Source organism: Cornus florida, unplaced genomic scaffold (genome assembly GCF_030987335.1).
Source record: "Cornus florida cultivar Cherokee Brave unplaced genomic scaffold, ASM3098733v1 CherokeeBrave_3.0.0_Hap2_Chr10, whole genome shotgun sequence".
NCBI classification, from domain to species: domain Eukaryota; kingdom Viridiplantae; phylum Streptophyta; class Magnoliopsida; order Cornales; family Cornaceae; genus Cornus; species Cornus florida.
Window position 1 is genome coordinate 82,119,151 of NW_026775580.1, and position 14,130 is coordinate 82,133,280.

Genomic DNA, 14,130 nt, shown 5'->3' on the forward strand with positions numbered 1-14,130 from the left:
AAACGGGCGGTGATATTATTAAATTTCGAAACGAATAAAGTTTGCAATTCATTCGCTCACCGGGTGAATCATTTTCCCCTATGTGTGGTGATTCTTCAGTTGAAGCTCCATCTGTCATAGCTGCATGACTTGACAGAGTAGATGGTAATGAGTGCCCAACAGACTCATTAATGTCAAAGTCAAATCCACTCCTCTTCTTCGGCTCTTTTTTCTTTTTTCCTTTTTCCTTTTCCTACTTGTTCGGCACAATGTGAATTCCATTTATTGTTATGCTTCAAGATCTCCAGCAACTTTCTAACTTAAATTCACCACCTGTTTGGCTACGAAATAGGTCTTTAACTGCTATCATCTACACGAAAAAAATAAAAAAAAAAAAATTAAAAGCCGACTATTTAAAATATTTACGAGTTATATTTATACAATAAATAACTCACCATATCATCACTGCTGAAGCCACTGGGACGATTCATTTCTATGGTAGTCATGCAGCCGAAAAATTTGCTGATTTTTTGTTGGATCACCGAGCAACGATTCATCAAACCTCCATCCTTTCGCTCAGTTGGAACACCAATATGTTGTTTATATTGTTTCAGAATTCGCACCCATAACTTTTGCTTACTTTGGTCTGCCCCCGTAATCACATCAGAGGTAATGGACAACCACGCCCAACATAAAGCTTCATCTTCAGCCTTGGTCCAATTATTATGTCGAATAGCCGATTGTTTTGACGGGGGTTTTGAGTTACTTGATTGTGGAACACTAGTACCACAATATTGATGAGAAGTTTGGGATGGTTGATAAGAAGGTTGGGATGGTTGATGAGAAGGAAATTGAGAATCTCCTCCATAATAATTGATATTCTCTTCGGGAAATGGCAAAAACTCATCGTTTGATGGGTTGAATTGGATGTTGTAATAATATGGATGTCGAAGATCCATGGAATCGAAATGACTTTGAGAATAATAGCTAAGATTGAGAAAATAGAAGAAGAAATAAGTTGAATGGTAGATAATAGAGATGTGATAAGTGATGGTAGGAGTTGGGGTATTTATAGAGATTTTAAAAATTTTAATTTAATTTTTTTTTTTTTTAACAAAGTTAAAAAAATTGAATTTTTAAACTTTTTTTAAAAATTATAGCCGTTAAGGCACTATTTGGTACTATAGAAACAGTGCCTTAATGGCCAAATACACTATTTGGCCTACACATTTAAAATTTAAAGCAAAAAAATTTAATAAAAAACCAAATTTTAAGGAAAAAAAAAAGGGGGGGGGTAAAATTTGAATTTTTTAACTTTATTTTAAAAATTATAGCCGTTAAGGCACTGTTTGGAACTGTAGAAACAGTGCCTTAACGGCCAAATACACTATTTGGCCTACACATTTAAAATTTAAAGCAAAAAAATTTAATAAAAAACCAAATTTTAAGGGAAAAAACAAAAAACAAAAACAAAAAAAAAAAAGAGAGAAAAAAGGTAAAATTTGAATTTTTAAACTTTTTTTTAAAATTATAACCGCTAAGGCACTATTTGGTACTGTAGAAATAGTGCCTTAACAGCCAAATACACTATTTGGCCTACACATTTAAAATTTAAAGCAAAAAAATTTTTTAAAAAAAAAAACCAATTTTTAAGGGAAAAAACAAAAAAAAAAAAAAAAAAAAAATAGGTTTTTGAATTTATTTTTGGCCCAAATTTTTTTTTTTTTTTTTTTGAACAAACAATGCCTAAACAATATATTTTTTATTTATTGAATTTTATTTTATTTTTTTCCCAAAAAAAAGAGCTCTAAATAACCTATTATTGGGTTTTTTTTTTTTTTAAAAAAAAAAAAAAAATCTGCCAAACAGTGCCTTATAACCTATTAAGGCACTGTTTGGCGCACTGTTACAACAATGCCACAAAAAGACAAAAACAAAGCAGCAAAAAGGTGCTGTTTTGGAGCCATAAAAAACAAAAAAAAAAACAAAATTACCCCGATCGCGGGCTGGCTCGCTGATTACCTCTAGCCGGCCCGCGATTGCTATTGGGCCCCATGTGTTTTAGCTAGCCCGCTGGAGGGCTTACATCGCAAATGCTCGCTGGATTGGACTTTAAAGAGCCCCGCTGCGGATGCTCCAAGAGATCACTTTTTTTTCACTGCATTTTTCAAAATACTCAACACTTGAAAGTGATCATCATTGTCAGGATCACAACTCTTAAACATGTTTGTACTATTTGCCCAGTTGTTGTTGTCATCATGGTCTAGAGCATCACAATCCGCATAATTAAGAAAGGGTTTTCAAGGGTCTGAAATTTTCGCAGTATGATTTCCAGCACGATGTATACTGGTCAGCTAACGGCAAATACCATGTTGCCCCTAAAACCTACAAGAACAAAGTTAAATCATCAATTCACAAAACAATTACGAAATTCTCAAGAATGAAAAAATGAATAATAAAAGTTATAGAAATGTGAGCAAGTGCCATAACACTCGTAGAAGGTTTAAGCTAAATTGGTTAAAAGTATATGGTGACAAATATATAACAAGAAATTGATATAATTAAAAATTACACATGGTTACCCAACATGTACAATATCAGATTATATGCGCCCCTGCCCAAGCCCATTTTGTGACGACTCCAGTAGCTTTTTATAAGTTGTAAACTTAATAGGAAAATCAAATATAGTCTGGGAACACACTGGAGTAGAACAATCAGCTATTGGGCTGCGAGTTGCTGGTATAATGAACCAGATGACATTCAACCAACTATTCTCTCTCCTACTAGAATAAAGGTAAAGAAAACAATAGAAGTAAAAATAGGCTTACATAGAATAAGGACCAGAAATAAGTGTGATTGTCATGATGTGAAGTCTAGAAATATATAGAAATCACAATCTACTTACAAGGATTACTTTGATACTGATGAAATAAAGCATATCTAAATTTTCACCTATTATTATTATTTTTTTAATCTTATTTTTTATGCCGGGTGAACAACACAAGATCAGGCTAATTCCTTTCTCCTTTCAGGAATTTAAAATATATTTTTAACTATTAATGATTAAAAAATAATAATTTAACTAGTAGCCTGTTTTTAAGTAGAAAATGATAAAGCTAAGTACCAAATTCCAACATCATCATCAAATGATTCTTCAACTTCGTCCGATTCTACAACTTCATCGAATTCTTCAAATTCGTCTGATTCTTCAATTTTGTCTGATTCTTTAGCTTCAATTCTTTCTTCCAGGACGATCTCATATCGTGGAATCTTTGATTGATCACACACGACTTGTATTTCATAACCTCTCTCGCCGATGGGAAAACTTTGTCCCACTGTCAGATGCAAAACTATATACGCAACTCGTTTAGGTAGACAGTTTTCTGAGGATAGTGCAACAATATTTGATAGTCGTCAAATTTTTACTACATATATATCAAAAAATTTACTGGATAACAATATTTTTTGTATCAATGTAACTTGAAATTGGAATCTAAATTTAAAGAATAAACTCGAATTTTATACTAAATATTTACCGATAAAGCTCCGTATACACCTTGATAATTTTTTTTATGGTCAATCTCCAATATTATTTGCTTTGCTTCCCTTCTCCATTGGAGAATTTCATGTATCCCATGATGCACTCCAAGTAAGAATACTTCATCTCTGGATGTCACATGAGGGAGTGGCTTATGGAACAAATTCAAAATCGTTCCTCGATGATCTCTTAAAACTTCTCCACAACCAGCTTCTTTGGTCCCACCAAGATTTTCCTTAAAAAATCCAGAAACGTTTAACTGGTACCACCCGTTGGCTGGCGCTCCCCAAAAACATGCGATTGGTAAGTGTTCTAATAAACTCTCCAGACAACTCTCCAATACATAAATTTGCTGCTTAAACATGTAATTATAAATCGTTTTTCTGCACCGTATAGGAATCCTGTGGTACCACCAGACGAAGTCTTCTCTCGAGATATATCTCAACTTGGAAACCCCATCCACATGCCAGTCAGTGTTTTCCCTTTTTATACAACCCACAATTTTCTAAAATTATGTTGTGCTTCTATTCAATAAAAAGATCTCGGACTCTACAATATTCCTGTCGTTTCATGATCAAACAATATATTAGTTAAAAGAATAATGTTGAATTATTTATGAAAATAAAAATTATAAAGATATACAACATACTGTAAAATTGTTGAATGGAAACTTTGCTCCCTAGATCCAAACAGCACGCGCCATACGAAGATGGAATCCTCCAGGATGATGGAATCCTAAGGAGGCATAATTTTAAAACATTAATAAAGGCAAAAATATAGCAACAAATAGAAAAACACTCTAATCACATGAAGCCAAAATCTTTCTTGATTGTTTTATGTATCAGGTACAAAAACAGAAATGATAATAAAATTCCGTATAAGAGGGAAGCTATATGTCAAACCTCACCTAATTATATAGGGAGGCTATGCCATGCAGGCGGCACGTGAGTGTCGAGAAGGGCGTCTTCATGGCAAGTGTAGAGATTTTGCGTCTAGAGTCTTCCAAAGTAATATACAGTGTGTTGGAGGATTCTAGAGCAATAGAGAATTGGGATGTCCCACATCGCGCGGGGCGAGGTGAGGGGAGAAGTTGCTGAGATGTATATGTGTGGACGCTGGACACCCACTAACTGTAGATGCATTTTGAGAAAAAGCATGAGCATCGAGAGAAGAGTGTACAGAGCCGACAATATCTATACGGGTTTTGGGCAAAATGATATAGAATTGTAGATATTTTAGAAGAGAATTTTAAAGGATCAATCTTAACTGTTGATGTAATGCATCATAGCCGTTGTTACAGGGCTAAATCACACCACAAATTTTTGCCTCTGTAATGGCACTTGGGGCCACCAAGTCTTAGCCAACACACAACACAATACACATAATATAGAAACGTAAAGAAGGCACACACAGTTTACAGGGACAAGCCCCAACCTTTGCTCATTTTAAACATATTACAAAGGAACATGAGTTCGTACAAGGAACTAAGGCTCACACCCTCCTATCTGTTCCCTCTATAAAGCCTACCTTAGCATTATATAGGCTACTCTCAAAACCGCCTATAACTGCCCACTAAGATGATGGATGACACCCCCATCCACCTAGGGTCGTGCCGGCATCCTCTAAGTATGTCAGCACTACAATACAGTTGACAAGCCTAACTGCTATGTAATTGGCATGCTCTGCTCATGCCACATATCCCACAAGAAGTTGCACTCTGCATAGTGGAATAAACCACTTCCAACCGCCTGCTTGTTGTCATCTCAGATTTGTGCCACCTGCATGGGAAGTTAATCAGCACACCCCCACTTCCCATAATGAGTGGGGAAGTGCTAGTAACTTCCCCCAACCAACTGAGCCCACTTAGCCCACTTAGCCATCTCTTGTAACCGCAAGCCATGACTTGTGTGGTCCATGCTTTAGCAACATCTAAGCCAACTTTGTGAACCTAGCCCTTGCCAAGTCCACCATTCTGCACCCACATGTCTCTGAGTGCACGGCGTGCCATGCCATGCACGCCCGTGTGCACGCCCGAGTGCAAATCCGAGTACACATCGGTGCGCACGTTCATGCCAAGCCATGCACGCCCGTGTGCACGCCCATAAGCGCGCTGCTGCACGCCGTTGCGTACACTGGTGCCCATCCATGTGTGCCATACTCGAACCCTCGTGTGCCCATGACTACACGCCCGCTTGGACGCCCGCGCGCACACCGAGCTGCACGCCCCTGCGCGCGGATGCACACTTGTTTGCCTATCATTAGTTTAGATGCTCACCTCTTGTGCAACCATCTTGGAGTGGTTTAACACGTGCCTATGCACGTTGGCTAAGCCCTCTAAGCAAGCCATGCCATAGCCCAACTGATGTACTCAACAGACCCCCCCTCGTCTAGTCTTAAGGAAAATCAGCACCCTGACAGGAGTAAACATCACCCATGCTTGAGAAGTCATAAAGGCCTTTCAGACCCTTCCCGACATCCAAATCGAGTGTCGTCTGTGCCAACTAGCTTCTATGGACTCAAGGTACCTCCCATAAAGATCCCGAGTCAAAACTCTAAGTTTCACTTTTTGCCATATTTACGAAAATGCCACTGGGCACCCCCAGTGCACGCCGAGCATCCTTTTAAGCATCGTGTGTGCACGCTGAACATCTTGTGCACGCTGACAACCCACTGAGCATCCTCATGGCTGTCTAACCAAAGCCAAAATATTCCTAAGACATGGCATGGCCTTGAAATGCCCATGTCTTCCCTTGGACAACCGTCAATGGGCTAACAAACCACCCCCACCAGAAGAAGTCGACGCCCTCGTCAACTTGTCCAAGTACTCCCTTACCTGTTTCTCAAACTGCCATAATGTCACATCCCTTTCCCAACTCACTTCTGCTTCACTGCATCCTTTCCACTGCACCAAGTAATCAGTTCTGCGATTTTTCTTACTCTGTCCCTAGGTCCGGTGAGACAAAATCTTCTCCACCTCCTTGTTAAACTGCAACTGAATAACAGGTGGAACTCTCTTAGCCTGCTGTCTTGATGTATCTGCAGTGTCCTCATGAAAAGGCTTGAGGAAACTCACATGAAAAGTAGGATGGACCTTCAACCTCTCAGGTAATTGCAATCTGTAAGCAACATTTCCCACTTTCTTCACAACTTCAAATGGACCATCATACTTCTGAATCAGCCCTACGTGAACAGTCTTGCTACTTATCTTCTTCTAAATCTGTGGAGTCAATTTCAACAGAACTTTGTCTCCCACTTGGAACTCTAATGGCCTTCTCCCTTTATCTGCATACTTTTTCATCCTTCTCGCAGCCTTGGCAAGGTTGTCCTGTGCCTCATCCACCATCTCTTGTATGGAACGGGCATATCAGTATGCTGCAGGGCATCTTCCACCAGTCCTCTGTACTGCCACCTCCTGTAGTGTGCGAGGTTGTTGCCCTGTTGCCAACTCAAAGGGACTCATTCCTGTTGCTGAAGACCTGTGCAAATTATAAGAAAATTGTGCAGTGTCTAACAACTCCAGCCAATTTTTCTAACTTGCAGTGACATAGTGCCTCAGATATTCTTCCAATAACTAGTTCATCTTTTCAGTCTGTCCGTCAGTCTGAAGATGGTTTGCTGTGGAGAACTTCAGTTCAGAACCCATCAAGTAAAATAGCACTGTCCAGAACCTTCCTGTAAATCTGGTGTCACGATCACTAACAATATCCTCAGGTAAGCCAAAATATTTCACCACAAACTTATGAAATAAACCAGCAACAACTTCCGCTGGGCATGCATGTGGTGCAGCAATAAAAATTGCATACTTAGAGAATCTATCTACTACCATAAAAATAGATCTCATACCTTTCACCTTAGGAAAACCAGAAATGAAGTCCATTGAAACTGACTGCCATAGACGCTCTGGTATAGGCAAGGGTTGCAGTAGCCCTGCCTCCTTCTTCCTCTCATGCTTGTCTTTCTAACAGACCAAGCAAGTCTTGACATATAACTCTATGTCATCCTCCATCTTGGGCCAGTAGTATGATCTGGATATCAACGCCAGCATTCTATCCACCCCTGGATGTCCAGCCCACTGAGGATCATGCATCTCCCGCAATAATTCCCGTCTCAAACCTCCAACAGGAACATATAATCTACCTCATCTAGCATAGAGTAGATTATCTTCAATCCAGTACTTTCTGACTTCACCATCAGCAACCTGTTGCTTAAGTTTCTGATAGGTATTGTCGGACTGAGATTGTTCTTTGATTCTGTCAAGGAAATCAGTATACACCGTTGTCAACGACGCCACATACTCCTGCACTTCTTTCCTACTCAAGGCATCAGCAACCTGATTCTGCTTTCTAGGTCTGTGAACCCACACAAAATTGAACTCCCCAAGAAACTCTTGCCAACGAGCTTGCTTTGGAGTAAGCTTTTTCTGTGTCTTAAAGTAGGTATTGGCCACATTATCAGTCACCACTGTAAACTTGGTACCCAACAAATAGTGCTTCCATGCGTCAAGACAATGTATCACTGCAGTCATCTCCTTCTCGTGAGTTGTATACCTCTGCTCAGCATCCTTAAGCTTCCTGCTTTCAAAGGCACATGGGTGTCCTTCTTGGACTAGGACCCCACCAATTGCTCTATCAGAGGCATCAGTATGCACTTCAAATGGCAAACCAAAGTTAGGCAATCTCAAGACCGGTTCTGTAGACACTGCCTGCTTAAGCATCTCAAAAGCTTTTTGGCACTCCTCAGACCAAACCCACTGTTTGTCCTTCTTCAGCAAGTCCGTTAAAGGACTGACCTTCTTGGAATACCCCTTTATAAACTTTCTGTAGTAGTTTGTCAACCCTAGAAAATATCTCAACTCTGTCACTTTGGTAGGTGCAGACCAATCAAGGATGGCTTTCATCTTTCTCTCATCCATTCTGACATGGCCTTTACTAATCCAATGCCCCAAAAACATCACTTCTTGGCGACAAAACTCACACTTCTCCTTTTTGACATATAACTGAAACTCCTTCAGTTTTGAGAAAACCAATCTCAAGTGTTTTAAGTGATCTTTCAATGACTCACTATAAACTACAATATCATCCAAATAAACAACAACAAAACGATCAATGTAGTCATAAAACACATTATTCATTAAGTTGCAGAAGGTTGCCGGGGCATTAGTTAGCCCAAACGGCATTACAAGAAATTCATAAGACCCATAACGAGTTACACATGCAGCGTTGGGTTCATCTCCTTCTGCTATACGCACCTGCCAGTAGCCTGCACGTAAATCCAGCTTAGTAAAGTAGGATGCCCTTGACAACCTGTCAAATAAATCTGCGGCATTGGGCACTGGGTACTTGTTCTTCATAGTCACCTTATTCAGAGCCCTATAGTCCACATACATCCGCATTGAGCCATCCTGCTTCTTCTGGAACAACACTGGCGCGCCATACGGTGCCTTGGAAGGTTGAATATAGCTAGACTCCAGCAACTCATCCAACTGTCTACGCAGTTCAGCCAGTTCTGAAGGCGCCATCCGGTATAGGGCCTGAGTAGGAGCCCTAGCACCCAGCTCCAACTCTATCTTGTGATCAACAGCACGTCGAGGAGGCAATTACTTAGGTAGTTCTGGTGGCATCACTTCTGCAAATTCCTCTAGAATTTCAGTAACAGAATCTAGAACTTCAACATATTGGTCTGGTTTGATCTCTATCATAGCTGCAAGAAAGGTAGAGTCTCCGCTCTTCAAACTTGTTTTCACTTGCAATGCAGAGATTATTTCGATGCAGCCATATTTACGATCTTCCTTCTTTTGGTGCCCATAAAGAGCCACTGATGGAATAAAACATGAACAATTCCTGTCCCAAATAAAAACTCTTCCCAAATATGGCACAACTACCACTCTGGCTTTCGTAAGGAACTCAATTCCAAGAATTAGATCAAAATCATCTATGGGAACAGCCATGAGACTAACTACGCCCTCCCAACAACCAACTTTTATAGAAGTGGTGGCCATGCCTAAGACAGGCTTGGCTTTAGAATTCACAGCTTTCATCTTATTAGCATGTGGAATTAACTTTAAATTAAAGTTACTTACTTCCCTCTGCACAATGAAGTTATGAGTGGCCCCCGTATCCACCATTGCCAAAACTTCCTTGCCATTCAGCGTTACCAGAATGAACATGAGCCCTTTCAACTCCATAAACTGTTCTTCAATAAAAGCATTCAGCATTTACAGAGGATTGACTCGGGTTGGACCACATTCCGAGTCTGAATCTCCTTTTGAATCAACGACAATAGCACTCAGCTTCTCCCTCTTAGGGCAGTCTCTAACACGGTGGGGACCATTGCAGATGAAACAACCGTAGTTGGGCTTAGTCCCAATACTACTCCCTTTGTTATTATAATCTACCTTGGCCTTGACAAAGCCACCACCTTTATCCTTCTTTTGATTATTGTCCTTCTTCTTGTCCTTGAACCTGAAGGACTGGCCTTTGTCTTTCTTCCCCTCCTTCGACTTCTTCTTGTCTTGTGTAGTAGACCCAGTCATCTTGAAATCTACAAGACAATCTGCCGCTGTCATGGCAGTAGGAAAATCCCTCACACCTTGCCTACAGAAATCTGCTTGAGCCCATGGTTGCAATCCAGACATGAAATTGAACAGCTTATCCTCCTCTGACATATTTCCAATGTCCAGCATCAAGGAACTAAAGTCCTTCACATAGTCACGAACGGTGCCTGTGTGCTTCAATTTCTTCAGAGATTCCCTTGCAATCCATGCAGTGTTCTGAGGCAAGAACTGGTCCTTCAATTCCTTCTTAAGGGTCTCCCAAACTTCAATCCGAGGCCTACCCGTAGAAGCATCGTCCTCTGTCTGTGTGCGCCACCATAGTTTTGCATCACCAGACAGATACATGTTTGTAATGGTCACCTTCTCGCCATCGGGGATCCGAGTAGCCTTGAAGTACTACTCCATGTCCCATAGGAAATTCTCCAACTCTTTGGCATTTCGGGTAGCACTGAAAGACTTGGGATCTGGCACCTTGATCTTCTGTGAAAGAGGATCACCACCGCCTCTAGAACTCCCATGAATGGCCCTCTTCACCAAGGACACTTCATCTTCAAGGTCTTTCAGGTTCTTCTTAAAGACGTCAGTCAGCGACTCAACATCTTAAGAGATACGGGTCAATTGCTCTTTGGTGGCCTACATGAAGTCACCAAACCCATAAGGATCAGTCTTCAAGATTTCCACTTCAGAAGCCAAGTTTTCAATTCGAACCACAAGGCTCTCTGCACCATCTTGTACCTCTGTTTCTGTAGGAAAACCCACAAACTCTTCCAAATGGGAAACTCTCTCACGAGTATTACCTCCAGCCATCGTAGAACGGGGCTCTGATACCAATTGTTACAGGGCTAAATCACACCACAAATTTTTGCCTCTGTAATGGCACTTGGGGCCACCAAGTCTCAGCCAACACACAACACAATACACACAATATAGAAATGTAAACGAGGCACACACAGTTTACAGGGACAAGCCCCAACCTTTATTCATATTAAACATATTACAAAGGAACATGAGTCCGTACAAGGAACCAAGGCTCACACCCTCCTATCTGTTCTCTCTACAAAGCCCACCTTAACATTATATAGGCTACTCTCAAAACCGCCCATAACTGCCCACTAAGATGATAGATGACACCCCCATCCACCTAGGGTCATGCTGGCATTCTCTAAGTATGCCAGCACTACAATGCAGTTGACAAGCCTAACTGTTATGTAATTGGCATGCTCTGCTCATGCCACATATCCCACAAGAAGTTGCACTCTGCATAGTGGAATAAACCACCTCCAACCGCTTGCTTGTTGTCATCTCAGATTTGTGCCACCTGCATGAGAAGTTAATTAGCACACCCCCACTTCCCATAATGAGTGGGGAAGTGCTAGTAACTTCCCCCAACCAACTGAGCCCACTTAGCCATCTCTTGTAACCGCAAGCCATGACTTGTGTGGTCCATGCTTTAGCAACATCTGAGCCAACCTTAGCAACCTAGCCCTTGCCAAGTCCACCATTCTGCACCCACATGTCTCTGAGTGCACGGCGTGCCATGCCATGCACACCCGTGTGCACGCCCGAGTGCAAATCCGAGTACACGTCGGTGCGCACGTTCATGCCAAGCCATGCACGCCCGTATACACGCCCATAAGCGCGTTGCTGCACGCCGGTGCATACACTGGTGCCCATCCGTGTGCGCCATACTCGAACCCTCGTGTGCCCATGACTACACGCCTGCTTGGACACCCGCGCACACGCCGGGCTGCACGCCCGTGCACGCGGGTGCACACTTGTTTGCCCATCATTAGTTTAGATGCTCCCCTCTTGTACAACCATCTTGGAGTGGTGCAACACGTGCCCATGCACGTTAGCTAAGCCCTCTAAGCAAGCCATGCCATAGCCTAACTGATGTGCTCAACAGACCCCCCTAGTATAGTCTTAAGGAAAATCAGCACTCTGACAGGAGTAAACATCACACATGCTTGAGGAGTCATAAAGGCCTTTCAGACCCTTCCTGACATCCAAATCGAGTGCCGTCTGTGCCAACCAGCTTCTATGGACTCAAGGTACCTCCCATAAAGATCCCGAGTCAAAACTCTAAGTTTCACTTTTCGCCATATTTACGAAAATGCCACTAGGCACCCCAGTACACGCCGAGCATCCTTTTAAGCATCCTGTGTGCACGCTGAGCATCTTGTGCACGCTGAAAACCCACTAAGCATCCTCATAGTTGTCTAACCAAATCCAAATTATTCCCAAGACATGGCATGGCCTTGAAATGCCCATGTCTTCCCTTGGACAACCGTCAAGAGGCTAACAGTCGTCTATTAGGGAGGAGATGCCTATAAATAGAGGAATGGTCTCATTTGTAACCCAACAAGCTCGAAGAGTGAGAGTGAGCCACCCACAAGTTGTGAATCTTTAGAAGTGAATTATTCCTCTTACCAACCAAAGTGCCTAAGCGTGTGAATATGAAATCCAAGTACAGGGCGTGAGACACTACAAAACAAGTGACGAACATTATTGGGAGTGTGTTGGCATGAGCAAGTGTGGAAGTTAGGTTGACCAAGGTCCAATCGTGTAGAGGTACAACGCCTTGTTGCCACACGACAGGTTTTGCCCTGGTGGGTGAAGACAACTTTGGATAATAATAACAAAAAAAAAAAAAAAAAATGAATCAAATAAGTAAGAGCGTGTGAATGTGCAAGCCGAGTGGAGGGCATAAGACACCAAAAAATGAGTGGCAGGCACAAGTGAGGTGTGTTGGCACCTTGTTTGGATCATAAATTTGTCAACTTGAACTGACATAATGTCATGTTCGTGTTTGACTCATAGTTGTTAAAATCCCATTTCTGGATCTTAAAATCTTACGATTCTAGGATCCTAAATTGCCAAATCAATTATGATCCCATTCAAAATCGCTGGGAAGTAGAATCTCTGTAGAATCACAATTCACAAGTAGGATCTTAGAATCGCATAGGTTACCGATTACTAAATTGTGTTATTTTGTTCTTCTTTCGAATTTATTAGGTTTGGCAAAGTTTGACCCACTAATACGACTCAAACACAACACGAGTTAAGCGGGATTGAGTTGACCTTAAATTGGTTTGGGTCGTAAATGGGTCGACACGATTAACCCATTTAGTTAATCGTGTCGTGTTTAGGTTGAAAGGTTCAACTCGTGTAACTTGTTTATACTTGTTTAATTATATGTGTCATAAACAAAATTCTATTTAAGTTCCAAATTAACTATCTAAACTTGTGTCTTCTAATTTATTCTTTTATATACTAAAGATTATTTAGTAATTTGGTTGGATTGAAACTTATATTTTCTAGTATTTATTGTTTAATTGAGTATTATTAATATTTAAAATATTATAATGTTTTGTTTTTGTAAATAGGTCATTAAATGGTAAAATTGTCGAATGGAAACTTTGTTCCCTTGATCCAAACAGCACGCGCCATACGAATATGGAATCCTTTAGGATGATGGAATCCTAAGAGGCATAATTTTGAAATATCATTAAAGGCAAAAATATAGCAACGAATAAAAAAACACTAATCACATGAAGGCAAAATATTTCTTGATTGTTTTATGTATCAAGTACAAAAACAGAAATGATAATAAAATTCCGTAGAAGAGGGAAGCTATATGTCAAACCTCGCCTAATTATATAGGGAGGCTACACCATGCAGGCGGCACATAGGTATTGAGAAGGGCATCTTCATGGCAAGTGTAGAGATTTTGCATCTAGAGTCTTCCAGAGTAATATATAGTGTGTTGGAGGATTATAGAGCAGTAGAGAATTGGGATGTCCCACATCGCGCGGGGAGGGGCGGGGGAGAAGTTGTTGAGATTTATATGTATGGACGCTGGACATCTACTAACTGTAGATGCGTTTTGAGAAAAATCATAAGCACCGAGAGAAGAGTGTGCAAAGCCAACAATATCTACATGGGTTTTGGGCAGAATGATATAGAATTGTAGATATTTTAGAAGATAATTTTAAAGGATCAATCTCAACTATTGATGTAATGCATTATAGTAGTCCATTAGGGAGGAGATGCCTATAAA

General features: G+C 40.9%; 1 protein-coding gene across 1 annotated transcript; it reads right to left on the reverse strand.

Annotated features, from left to right (window-relative positions):
• Window positions 1–274: 274 nt before the first annotated feature.
• On the reverse strand, window positions 275–938 carry LOC132277987 (glutathione S-transferase T3-like). Its single transcript, XM_059779823.1, has 2 exons — window positions 435–938; window positions 275–349 (listed from the first exon to the last, which is right to left on the reverse strand). The coding sequence occupies exons 1-2, from the start codon at window positions 936–938 to the stop codon at window positions 275–277; spliced, it is 579 nt and encodes a 192-aa protein (XP_059635806.1).
• Between the last annotated feature and the right edge of the window lie 13,192 nt (window positions 939–14,130).

Coding starts and splice junctions, on each gene's coding strand:
- LOC132277987 (XM_059779823.1), bottom strand. CDS start 938: ATGGATCTTCGACATCCATATTATTACAACATCCAATTCAACCCATCA. Junction 350..434: donor GCTTCAGCAGTGATGATATG/GTGAGTTATTTA, acceptor TTTTTCGTGTAG/ATGATAGCAGTTAAAGACCT.